The sequence below is a fragment of the Lytechinus pictus genome, unplaced genomic scaffold (genome assembly GCF_037042905.1).
Source record: "Lytechinus pictus isolate F3 Inbred unplaced genomic scaffold, Lp3.0 scaffold_19, whole genome shotgun sequence".
Lineage (NCBI taxonomy): Eukaryota > Metazoa > Echinodermata > Echinoidea > Temnopleuroida > Toxopneustidae > Lytechinus > Lytechinus pictus.
The window spans coordinates 18738079-18752038 of record NW_026974140.1 but is presented as its reverse complement, the minus strand read 5'-3'; the positions used below and the strand labels follow the sequence as shown (position 1 = coordinate 18752038).

The 13960-nt window shown below is 36.2% G+C and overlaps 1 protein-coding gene and 1 pseudogene across 3 annotated transcripts; one reads left to right on the top strand and one right to left on the bottom strand.

The window, feature by feature from the left end:
• The first annotated feature begins 711 nt into the window (after positions 1-711).
• On the top strand, positions 712-13509 carry LOC129259898 (fatty acid hydroxylase domain-containing protein 2-like). Of its 3 annotated transcripts, none has more exons than XM_054898026.2 (7): positions 712-838; positions 4962-5061; positions 5772-5967; positions 6385-6503; positions 8038-8246; positions 9175-9447; positions 10579-13509. In XM_054898026.2, exons 2-7 carry the CDS (start codon positions 4999-5001, stop codon positions 10724-10726), a joined length of 1008 nt encoding a protein of 335 aa, XP_054754001.2. In that variant the 5' UTR covers positions 712-838; positions 4962-4998; the 3' UTR covers positions 10727-13509. The 3 variants fall into 3 exon arrangements, with proteins under 3 accessions (XP_054754001.2, XP_054754000.2, XP_063970407.1); XM_054898025.2 differs by lacking the exon at positions 9175-9447 and adding an exon at positions 8844-9116; XM_064114337.1 differs by lacking the exon at positions 9175-9447 and adding an exon at positions 8844-9116 and having other exon boundaries at positions 754-868; positions 4924-5061.
• Positions 3321-3448, bottom strand: LOC129262627 (U5 spliceosomal RNA; annotated as a pseudogene).
• Positions 13510-13960: the final 451 nt, after the last annotated feature.

The window sequence follows — 13960 nt, the reverse complement described above, 5'->3', positions numbered from 1 at the left end:
GTAATTTTACCGTGATTGTTTACCGTGTGAAGGCGGTCAGTTCACTTCAACTCAATTTAATTCAATTCAATTTAATTTAGCAAAGGCAACAAATCTTGACTCTGTTTCATTTTCCGCCCTTTCACACGGTAAAAAAAAATCGTAATTTGAATGATGACTTAAGTAAAAAGTCTATGATTACGAATTTTTAGCACGTGTGAAACCAAACTAGAATCACGAATGTTAATTACGATCACGAGTTCAAATACTACTCCGGAGGTAAATTCCAGCTAAGTTTCATTCAAATTACGGTACGAATTTTCCGTGCGAAAGGTCCGATGATTCTAAGACGAATTGCCATCATCATTACAAAGATGATTCAAGATCACGTTTGAAAAGGCCCTCAATTTAATGGAATTGAAACGAATAGAATTGAAATGAATGGAATGGAATGGAATTGAATAAAATTGAATTAAACTCAACTGAACTGAATTTATTGATTGTCAAAAAAAAAAAAAAAATGGATAAAACTGCTCGATTCGTTTTGGTACAAGCATCGTAAAGTGTTAACATGTTAACAAGGGGGGCATACTGCCCCCCCCCCCCCTGACGAGTCACACGTGATCCAGGGACCTCTTTTGAACTTGAAGACCTTCTTATCATGTAAATGAAATACTGTTATCCGACATTAATGTTGTCAATGTTGCTAGCGCTGTGTGAAGTCCAAAGGTCGTCTACCCTACAGCAAAACAAAGCATCCTGCGTGCATTCAGTGGTCTCAAACAAAGTTTGTTTATAACAGGAGTATAACTACAGACGAAAAGACAGCCATCAATTTTCAACTTTCCATCGAGCCATAGTAAGTAATGATATACATAATATAATTTATGTGATTGAATTTGATAGTATAATTAGCCACATGGTTAAGGTATTATATCACTATACTTAAAGCTAACTAATGGGTCTTGTAATGCATTTTTTTGTGCCGTATTTAAAAAAATGTAACGTTCGTTGAGGCTCATAATGTTGACTGCATAATTATAATAATCGTGTTTTCTTCAATCTAAATTATTTTTCTCGTAATGAAGTCAGGCTCCTTAGGAAACGCAAAAATCATATAAAATAAACATTGTGTGTATGATATACACATTCTGTAGATCTATCTACGCCTCTGTTTTCGTTATTACCTAAGTATAGTATGATTTCATAATGTGATTCATATAAATGGTGGTGATTTTTTGGATTGCTAAGATAGCATGAATGCTTGTAAGCAAACAACCACAGGACCCCCGGGGGGGGGCACTTACATTGACGAGTGGATACCATGCGCGACCCAAAAAACACGTAAAAAGGGTGTCTTTTTCAAGATAGGGCACGTTACGTACGTAAAACGTAATAAGGGTGTCAAAAACACTAAAATAATGAAAAAAGGGTATGTATTTTTGCTAGGAAAGCTACGTGTTTAGGGTCACATTTGAGAGGGTGTAAAAATTAAGACTGAAATGTTGAAAAAGGATGTATTTTTTGCCCCAAGAGTCAACACTACGTGTTTAGAGTACGATTTTGCGCATGGTGTGGGAGGGGGCTGTACTAAACCCAATGATATACCATATAAACCCAATCAGGTAAAGGTAAAACCGACGACCGACGACAGTGACAACAATAAAAATATCGTTGTACTTGTTTAGGGGGTCAATTCAGGGAATACTTGCCAGAGTATCGTTTTGTTTCCAATACTTGTTAAGGGTAGGGTTTCACACGCCAAAACTTGTTAAGGGGTGCATTTTCAGAATATAGAAAATACGTGTTTAGGGTGCTTTTCGAGACCCAATGGTCGCCCATGGTATCCACTCGTCAATGGAAGTGCCCCCCCCCCTCCCGGGCACAGGACCGACGGCTAATGAGGATGAATGCCTTACCAAAGGGCACTAGCGCATCAAGTGGGAAATAAAAGTTTGACACCAACATATTATCGAGTTAGTCATTGCCTTAATTATTCATTACGTTACTGGGTGAAACATTGAGAATACATATATCTGCTAAGTGCTAAGTATGCTTGCTCTACAGAGCATGTTTTCCAGACTTTTTGCAGAGAACCCTCCTTTTCTAGAAAGGTATTAGCAGATATGAAATATTATAATTGCATGTTTTTTGGAAATTCGGCAAATTTTGAGCTACTATTATATAAAGTTAATCTAAAGACTTGGACCGGAACATGTGAATTTCTTTCTTTTCTTTTTTTTCTTCATTTTTTCTTCTCCCTTAATTATACTGTCAATTTAGTTTCAACTTGGAAGACCAATACCATAAACGACTGAAGCTATATAGAAATGAGCTATCAAACCGCCTCTTATCATGATTGTTAGCGATGTTATGGCATAGGTGAATCCAGGGGGCGAGGGGCCCGATTCCCCCCTCCCATTAGCGGAGCAAAAAACAAGAAAAAGAAGGGAAAAGAGAGGAGAAAAAAAGAAAGGGAGGAAGACGACTGAATAAAATTAGGTAAGGTGACTACTTAGAAAAAAATTAATGTCACTATATAAAATTTTCGCTCTCGCATTGCATGTACGATAAGATTATCTTGCTCAATAAATAAACTGATATGGAGCTTAAAATATCAAGATGTGGAGTCAAAATACAAAGCACATTTGAGCTCACTGATCAAATAATAAGAGCGCAAAGCGCGAGCTGAAAAGTTTTTATATTCAGACCTTAATAGGGACATATAGGCAATTTTTTGTAATCATGGTACGTAACTGTCTCGCTAAACAAACAATGCAAGCGCAAGCTGAATTATTTGTAATCATTGTAATCATGATTAACATACGCATCTCACAAATCAAAAATTGCGAGCGCGAATCGCGAGCTGCAAATTTAGGAAATTCGGACCTGAAGAGGGGCATTTTAAGGCTTGTTTGTAGGATTTACAAGGACCATACGTATTTCACTAACCAAATGATGCGAAGCGCTAGCTGAAAATTTATTATATTCAGATCGGAAAAGGGGACATTTTAAGGACTGATTTTAGGAATTCATGGAGAGCAGACATATCTCACCAATCCATTAATGCAAACGTACGCACGGACTGGACAAGTTTAAATATGTTAAATAGTCATGAAAAAGAAGCATACGTTCTGAAAAAAATATTTCTTATGTAAAATAAGATAATGTATAATATAATATAACATATTAAAATGTACAATAATTTCGTCTTTCCCACTATGTTTCTCTTCCTTTCTCCCGTTTTACTCATTTCCCCCCATTTTTTTTTTTTTTTGGGGGGGGAAGAAAAAGTTGGTACTATTTCTACATTGTTTCTTTCTTTACATTTTGCTTGCAAGACTTGTCAATGAAGACAAGCCTGAGAAAAATCTTTATAGACTCATCAACATGATCAATGTGTTCCTCTGCACGGAAATCCTTAGTAAAAGGCGAAAGATTAGTGCGTATAGCAAAGAAACCAGAGTAAGAAGTTGTGTGTGTATTTGAGTTTTGTCAGACGTGTATCAATCAGATATGAATATTTACGTCTTGGACCGACCTTTAACGCCACCATCCGAAAGACGTGACCAGGGCTAGAACCTCGAACCTCTGCCTCAATTTGTATCTTCCCCACATAGCTTGGATTACAGGCGCACGCCCCAACGCACTTTTAGGTTGCCCTTAAAGGATGTTGCAGAGTTTGAGTTCTTCAGCTCCTGTGGTAGTGAATTCCACAGGGCTGGTCCGGCAAAGGCTCGATCGCCCCAATATTTTTTTTTAGATAGTGGAATATGTAAGAGACTATATTGGGATGATCGCAGTGTGCGTGTAGGTTGATATTGGTGTATAAGAGACTTGTCATTGAGTGCGGATCCATTGATGATATGATAGACCAAAAGTAGAATTTTGAAAACTATGCGATCCTTTGTGGGCAACCAATGGAGGTCTTAAAGAACAGGAGTGATGTGATCGTGTTTATTTGACAGAGAAACCATGCGAGCTGCTGAATTCTGAAGTAAAGACAAGACTATAACCTAAATCAAGACGTGAGGAGATGAGTGAGTGCACAAGTTTCTCTGTTGCAGAACGAGTTAAATATTTTCGAATGAAACCAATGTTACGTAATTGATAGCGGACAGATTTACAAATGCTTGTGACATAATTAGACATTGACATTTGGGAATCGAAAATGACACCAAGATTGCGGCAAGAATCAGAAAGAGGAACATGATTACCGGCAATGAAAATGGAGTCTATGTTAAGTTTACTTAATTGAGATTTTGAGCCAAAAAGCATGCACTTACATTTACCGTGGTTAGTTGCAGTAAATTTGATTTCATCCAGGTGTCAATAGCAGAATTGCAATTTTCCAAAATGCGCAAAGCTTGGGAAGCTTGAATTTGGTCCGGTGGAAATGAGACATCGACGTATATATGAACAGGGTGATTACCGAGAAGGTAAATTGAAATAAGGTCGGTCCGCCCACAGAGCCCTGCGGTACTCCACAACCTAATGACCGTGAGGAGGATGTGAAACCATCAAGAACGACAGACTGTGAATGGTATGATAGGTAAGATCTAAACCATTCAAGAGCCTGGTCCTGGATACCTAAGCTTGCAAGAGTATTTACAAGTATCTTGTGATCTACTGTATCGAAGGCCGAAGACAGATGTAATAGGGCCATTGCTATAGCGGATCCAGAGTCCATTTTCCTGCAATATAAAACCGTTTGTGGAAAACGCACAACGCAGTTCTTCAATAAATTTCATTTATTGGGGTTCGAAGCCTTTGGCTTCTTGGCTACCGCCTTCTTGGTCGCCTTCTTGGGTGTAATTTGAAGAATTACTGATGATCAGAGATTGATCTTCAGCGATTTCACATTCTCACAGGACTCTTTGTTTTATTATTTTTGTTTTATTTTATTTTTTATTATAAAGTTGATTCATCACTGAATTGATTCAGCATAATAATTGTGCAGATATATTTTCATTTTCATATAGGTTTACTTCAAACAGACTAAGAAGTGACAAGCAAATCATGGCAAATCATACTGAGAAAAATGGAGTACATTTTGACAGGAGCAAAGAAAACATGAAGAAGGTAGGTCTATCAAACAGTATGATTCATGAACAACAATAAAAGAAGATCTTGATGAAATGCCCTTTCTGTCGGCTATCGATAACATATAGGTGGACAGTGAATACCTTTAGGAACTAACCATGCTGATGAAATCTCACAAATCTTTGACATTTTGGAACAATTAATAAATTTTCTGATTATTCACCACAAAAAAAAACAAATTTTTGTCTGTAAATGGTGTTTCGTTTTAACGTTGTTCAGTAATCGATCAACATTTCATCAATCTATTCCCTGTAATGTTCTTATCAAACCGACCATGGTATGCCTCTATATTTTCCTACCCATGCTCTTATACTTGCCCCCGCTCCGTTATTTATTTGATTTTAATGTAAATATTGTGTGAGTACATGGCTTACATTCCCTTGTTATTTCATTGAAATTCATTCTTATTTTGGTCTCTACAAAGTATATTTGTCTAATAAGGCAGATATCCGATTATCAAAGTACTTTTAATTTATAGTTTCATGCAGGTTTTGTGTGTGTGTGTGTCTTTATATATACATATTTTTTTGTAAAACAATATATCTATTAATTTAGACAACTTTTTCCTCATCGTTACAAATTTCCTTCCTCTCCTTTATTTGTAGCTCTTTCAACTTTTTCTTTTTCTCGACCTATATATATATACCTCACTCTCTCTCTCTTATCAATTTTTTATATCACATTCCCAGTCACCAGACCATGCCAGTCTGAGTACCGCCATCATATCCATCCTTGGTGTAATGTTTGCAATATTCTGTGTTGCATTCCGATCCACTCTTCTTCATCATGGCCAATCATTGTGGTTTGCATCCGGGAACTTCATAGCCAGGCAGTGGGGAGTCTTCTATGACTATTTTGATGGAAATCTGGCTAAAATGGGAATAGGTAGGTGTACATGAACCATCCCATCTCACCCTATCTATATCTGAGGGGCCGCGGGAGCGGGGGGGGGGGGGGCTGGTGGCTTCAGCCCCCCACACTTTTTTCGAAAACCGTGTACAAAAACGTAAAAATTACCCACTTTGAAAACCGTTCCGCGGCCCCCTCTATATTAACTACAGTCATTTATGTCATTTATTGATATTGTGAATATTATTATCATCATCGTCATTATTATATTGAGTAATCGGAAATGATAAACATACTGCCTGTTTGGAAAGTTCAATAAAATCATCGAAATGATTATCAAGATTATAGAGATAATCAGATATAAAGACCTACGCCATATGCATTTTTGCATAAAAGACATCGACACTAATTAGAATGACTCAAATTGTCTTTTTTTGTTGTTGATCGTTTTAGCTCTTCATTGTCTATCTATGTTGGAGCACTGGCTGCTAGGAGGATTGTTTCTCATTATAGATCTGACTGGAAAACCAAAATTCATTACGAGATACAAAGTTCAGTTAGACCAAACAGAGGTAATCAACAGGGGTTTAGTTCCAATTCGTCCAATTGCCATCTCGTCTACTATCAGTTCGTCTACCATCAGTTCGTCCACTATCCACATGGTCTAATTGCCAATTCGTCCACTCACCATTTCGTCTAATAACCAGTTGGTCCAATAGCCATTTAGTCCATATACCATTTGATTTAATTGGATTAACTGTTAATTGGGCAAAATGAAATGGATATAAGACCAACTAGTTATGTGATGAAATGTTAATAAACGAAATGGTGATTAGCCGAAGTGATGATTGGACCAAATGGTCGTTAGACGGAATGGCATAAGACTAAATGAAAGAATACCATGAGGTGAGTGGACGAGTTGTCACGATTTTCCAATTTTATTGTCTTTCTAAAGTAACAGACGAGTCCGTGTTTATTTATATCATATTCAAAAGATAGAAAAAAGGGTTATAATTGGACAAGTTTTTATGACGTTGACGAAACTGCATGCATTTTAAAACAATACGTCGAACATAAAAAGAACCAATATGATAAAAAAAAAATTAAAAATAGCTGTCTGATATCGAGTGACCTAGCCCAACGACTTTTAATCAAAAGAATTAAAGAAAATTTTCGATTATCGTCATATTTACTTTTGCGATTATTTTTGGCCCGATATTACCAAACTCTCGTGATTCCGCTATGTTTGCTTTTACGTGTAAACAAAGTTAAGGTATCAAGTGAACTGATGAAATATTGTTCCGGTCTAAGTACCGTATTGATAAACTAGAAAATATTTGACTTACCTATAGACATATCAGTTTAGATCTTGGAGTTATCTATCTGTCATTGTAAAAGCAATAGTTTGTTGAACCATGTCATATTATGAAGCCAAAAGACTTTGGTAATGGAAATACAAACAACTACACTTGTTGAGATAAAAATTTGATAAGTGTCAAACAAACTCGAAATGACGATATTACTATTTTTTCTTGTAATATACTATTGTATCATATTTATTCATCATAAGTGCAGTAAGACGGTGTGTTATATGGGTAAACTCATATATCACTTGCCTGCCAGGAGGGGCTGTGGAACGGTTTTGAAAGTGGGGATGGACTAAACTTGCAAAAAACACTCACAATAGGATGATAGTTATAACGTTTTTATACAAGCCGACAGAAAAAGTGGGGGCTAAAGCACACTCAGCCCACCCCCACCCTAGTCTGCAGGCACAGACCCTCATTGGAACTTTGATCAACAAGTGTGCCTCCACGCAAAGACTAGCACATACAAAACGAGAGAGCCTTCAGTACACAAGGCATGAGTAGGCTGCACATTCAGACCCTTAACTCGAGCGAAGGGTTTGCCCAGCAGACTACCCCCACCCCTCCACACACACACACACACCCACCGGCTCCGGGGCTCTCGTATATTGTGTACCTAATTACAACGATAATTATAGTTAATTGTAACCCCTTTTATGAAGTCATTTGGAGGAATCCTACAAAGTATATATACATCATAATTGATCTTGCCTTAAAACCTTTTCGTCACTATTCTTAGATCCCTGCTGGTAAATTGCGAAGGACTTTATGGACTGTCTTTCTGAACCAAACTCTTTATAACATTCCCATCCTGGTTGCTTTATACTACGCTGCTGTTTGGAGGGGATGTGGATCTACCGTTGATGAGCTACCAACATTCCAGACTATACTTTATCAGATAGCTGTCTTTACTGTGGTCGAGGAATTCGGGTTTTACTATAGCCACAGGTGATTCTAAAGAATATCTTTATAAGTGTAGGAATGGGTTAAGAGGAGACATACTTCCCCGTGCATGGTTTTCAAATAGCAAGAAAAAAAATTAGTAGGGGTAGAAAAGAAAGAATGGAACGGGGTCGTGTAAAAAATGTATAACTCCCCTTTTATTGAGGGAGGGGTGACGTCACCTTGCCCCTCTCATTTAAATACCTTCAAATGTTACATGCAGAATGAAGTAGGGGCAAATCGGTTGATTAATGGCTGCAAATGTCACCATACGCCTATAGGTGCTAAAATGTAATCCCGTAGTATTTATACCGCCCCCCCCCCCCTAGTTCAGTTACGTGCCACACAATACCACAAGAGTTGTATCGCCAATTACCTTTAAACTTTGTTTCCAGCCCTACACAAGCTACAGGCCGTATTTCAAATCTGTTGAATTTCTATGCTTATAGTTATACATCCAAGATTATATTGATTGTCACAATTTATAGTCACACCTACTAAACCTACTCCAGACCATTCAAAGCTATTTTAATTGAATACAGTCGGTCGATTTTGGCGGTATGACTCGTATTCAGTACTTTGAAACATATTTATTTTTGGAAGGCTTCTTCACCACCCCTCCCTCTACAAGACCGTCCACAAGCAACATCACGAATGGACCGCACCCATTGGTCTAGTCACCATGTACGCTCATCCTATAGAGAACCTTCTATCCAACTCAATCCCAGCTATCATCGGTCCTCTTCTTGTCGGATCGCATCTTTTAACTTTCCACATCTGGCTCCTGCTCGCTCAGTATGTCTCGATGATCCACCATTCCGGATACCACCTACCTCTTCTCCCGTCTCCCGAGTTCCATGACTATCACCATCTCAAGTGAGTGCATCTCTCCTTCCTTCTAATCTCATCTTCTCTTCTCTGTATAAATCCACAGATTACTCCACCACCCATGGTTGTATAAGAAATTCCACAAAATACATCACGAGTGGACGGCGCCTATTGGGCTGGTGTCTTTATACTCGCATCCAATAGAACACTTCCTCTCAAACTCATTCCCTCCTGCACTGGGCGTGGTCATTGCTGGTTCTCATTTTCTTGTAGCATCAGTGTGGTTCAATGTGGCTCTTTTCGTGTCAATCCTCACTCATTCAGGATATCATCTTCCATTTCTTCCATCGCCAGAATTCCATGACTACCATCATTTCAAGTGAGTTGATAGTTTTATGCACCGTGATATCCGCTTCATATCTGTATCATTTTTTTTTGGTGGTCTAATTTTGTGAAAATGTTGATTTAAGTCAATTTGGATAACGTTTGTATTTTACATTGTTCTGGTGCGGTTAGATAGTGGCAAATTTATTTCCCTTTTTTTAAATGGTGCATCATTCATTTCCAAACTCCCGCCTCTTCAAAATGTTATGCTCATTACACCTTTGAAAATATGTCTGTAATCGATTCACCAATGTTCATGGTGTGTTTAATACCGAACGAAACATTTGTCCGGTACGGACAAGACCTTGATTTAAAGAACTTGGCAAGAAATATCTCGTGAATTGTTTTAAAGTGATATCAGACAAGTTACAGAGCATAGCAATTCACAACAATTTGTACTGTTTGACGATTATATAATTATGTATGTTGTTTATACTCAGAGCAATCTGCTAGACCCCCAGCCTGTCTGTCGTATACGTGACAAAGTGATGCCTGCCAGTGCATGGCTATCACTTTCTTTATCATTATAATCGTGTGTTCATTGTTGATACATACAAATGATTGGTGATGTTAAATAAAAGGTTGCGAACATCATCACGGGGCAATCCTAAACTGTGAAAAGCCCGAACGCTCACAAAACCCTCAGATTTACTTTTTGGGATACTCAACCAAAGCCCCCTTTTTTTCATTGACTGGGCCTTATCCAAGGAGAGGAGAGGGAAATGGGGGGGGGGGGGTGGGGGGTGGCTAGGTGCGAGAAATTGGCGTGAAGCGTTGTGGCTTAGTGGATTAGTCTCCGGATGTTGAAACAGAAGGTCGTGGGTTCGAATCCCACCCATGGCGTAATTTCCTTCGGCAAGAAATTTATCCACATTGTGCTGCACTCGACCCAAGTGAGGTGAATGGGTACCCGGTATAAAGAAATTCCTTGAATGCTCGAGCGCCCGATCAAGGTAGCCATGCTAAAGCCGGGGTAATAATAATAGCAGGGCCCGCTGGGAGAACAGTTTTCGGAACTGAAGTGGCTACCCTGGGTAAATATGCCGTTATTATTATTATTATTATTAATTATTCTATACCGTACGGAACATAATTTTTGTCCTCCAATTCTTTGTTCTTTATATAGATTCAACAATAACTATGGAGTTCTTGGGATACTAGATCGGCTTCATGGAACCGATACAAACTTCAGGAAGTCAAAGCAGTTCATGAGACACAAGGCACTCCTTGCGATCAAACCACTCAACGAATCTATTCCTGACAATACAAAATAAAGCAAATATAAATCTCGTAAAAAAGGCGATTGTGATAAATACTCAAACAGCGATATTACGCAAAAGAAATTTTAAAGAACTTGTGGTGGGTGCCTTAAAAATAGAAAAAGTTAATCGGGGATATTGTGTTGTAATTTGAACTTTTTTAAACCATTCTTTTATGCAGTAGAAAAATGATAATTTGTTTTATTATTTTGTGTATTATGTTTTCGTCATTTTTAAGTTGCATCCTACATTCCAGTCACAATGATAATAAAATCACAGGGTAAATGCGAAATAAAATACGAGCTCAGAAAATTTAGTTCCATTTTGATGTATCTGTATGTAACATAGTGTTTTTTAAAACATGAAAAAAATATAAATAAAAATGAATATCAGTTCTAATCATTGACTGACCACCCTGTTTAAATAAAACTACAAATAAATGAAATTTCAGGAAGTTTGTTACACATAATTATACAAAGCATCTCAATGGATATTTCAGTAATTCTAGAACACTATATTATAGTTATGAATGATGATGCAAACATAATTTCATTTTGTGAATCTACATTATTCATTTAATTTGTTAATTTCTTTTTCTACTTCATCATTTGTCATGTTTGTACTGGTGATTACTTGTCATTTGATTTTAAACTATTCATTTAGTTTTGCTATGTCGTTTAGGAACACATTAAGGGTCGTCTTTAATTATTAATTATATTATGATTAGTTCTCCCGGATAGAGGGCGAGACGTCATCCTTTTCCTTTTGAGCTATGGTGGTATTAAGATGCAATTTTTCACCAAAAAATATTTAACGTATATGCACCAGATCTTACCATCAAGCATTTCAATATGAAAATATTCAAAAGAGCAAGATAAAAAGAGATGACCAGGTAGGTCATGTATATGTATTTGTATATGTATGTAGGTCATGTATATGTATTCAATAAATGTACTGAACACTGAACTGGATAAATTGGTACAATCGATTAGGGCTAACAAATTGTCAATTAATGTACAAAAAACGAAATGCATGCTTTTTAGCAATTCTTTAGAACATTTGCCATTTAATATTAAATTGGACAATAAAGACATTGAAGTTGTTACTACAACAAAATTTTCAGATCTCATAATAGACAACAAATTATCTTGGAAAACACACATTGACTTTATATGTCGTACAATTTCACGCAATATTGGTGTTATCAACAAAGTTAAGTTTTTTCTTCCAACTTCCTCCCTAAAAATGCTTTATTCAACATTAATTTTACCATATTTAAATTATGGAGCAATTGTTTGGGGAAATACACACTCAACCTACCTTGATAGAATATTACTTTTACAAAAGAAGGCATTGCGTGTTATTTTCAACTTGTCCTGGAGATCTCACACAGATGAGTTGTTTATAACAATAACATTCTAAAATAAAAACACTGTACCAATATAACTTAGGTCAATTCATGTATCAGTTAAACAATAATATGTTACCATTCATATTTAATTCTTCATTTAACAAAAACAAAACTCTTCACAAATATCCCACACGTCAATCAGATGAATTCCATTTACCACTACCCCGGACCATCCTTGCAAAATCAATTTTTACTTTTGAAGGCCCTAGACTCTGGGGAACTATTAATAAAAACATCAAAGAATCACCAAGCCTTAATTCTTTCAAATATAAGTTCAAAAAATTTATCCAAGATAACCATTGAATTTAACTCTTCATCACCCACACTCTTGTATTTTTTTTAAATCAAACATGATTATCATGTCACGTATACGCTTTTCCATCTCTTTCGTTTTCCTGTTGATCAACGAGGTCCGTCTGTGAGTGCTGGGGCTGGATTCTGGAGACCTTTAATCTCTCTTTTTCTTATTTCCTTTTCTATTTTAATTTCCCCTATTTCCTTTTAATTTAACTGGTACATGCTCAAGTTGTTATTTTGATTTTTATATGCTATGCAACTACAAGAATATTTATTAGGAGGCTGCACTCTACAAGCTCCGCTTTTTAGCAGCCTCCTCCATTTCCAACCTGATATGTAATAATCTTGAATATAATTTTTGTACAGAAATACTTGAAATATGTTTTGTTATTTATATGTTAAAATGTACAAAATAAACTGTAATTGTTGCAAATGGAAATAAACGAAATGAAATGAAATGAAATATATACATGTACTTTCTCTGACTTTAAAAAAAAAATTCATACAAACAAATATTACTGCTGGATTCTATTGTAAAGAAAATTGGGGTATTATCATTAGATAATTTTACTGTAAATATGTACTTACCACACCCCTATGCATTGTATTCTCTATATATTTTAAATCTCCTACATAAATGGTGTTTTTATGTGTGTTCCTTCATTTGCTGTATTAGTTGCAATGCTGTTAGTTAAAAATAGTAGCCTCATAACAAACAATCCATATTCCTTTAATATCGAATTAATTTTTTTAAATATATTATTTCAATCATTTTCTGTATAAATCCTTTGTTCTATATTTAAAATTCAGTCTTTATTTGATAATCTTTTCTCTCAAAGTTTCGCTCGCTTTTCACTCCTTAATTGTTGTGTGGCGACGTCAGGGATCGCTGTGAAACGAAACCGGGCTAAGGAAAGGCGGGGCTAAGCATTAGCCAATCACAGAAGTCGAATTTTCACGTTAATCATGCTCTGTTTGGCAAAGTCATTAATATTCATGAGCTCTGCGATAGTCCGGGGTTAATAACATATCACACTTGTTATTTTTTCATGAATGAATGAATGAATAAATAAATGATTGTGAAATGATTTATATTAATTAGATCAGATTGTCCTCAAATTATAATCAAAACAATCTTATTACCTATATGACATTTCACGTCTGAAATATGAATGTTATGTTATCAAAGAGCTCACGAACAGAATTGTGGTATGAAATTCGAAAAGAATGATGACCCTGCTAATATTGTGTCACCCCGCAATATTATTTAACATTTACAGTACTGAAACGATTTGTAATTTTATACAAGATTAATATTTAGAATTATCCAATGCATAATTATGATTATTTGACGCGTTACTGTTAATCATGTGTGTTTGGCGGTGAGAGATCTTGTATGCGTAAACATTCAATTCAATGTAACTTTCTTATAGAATCCAACGACTGAAAAGTTTAATATTACATTACAATCATGACAATGTCTTAATTTGATTAAAAATCCTTTCTATCGCATGAATTCATAATAAAAATATATTTGAAAA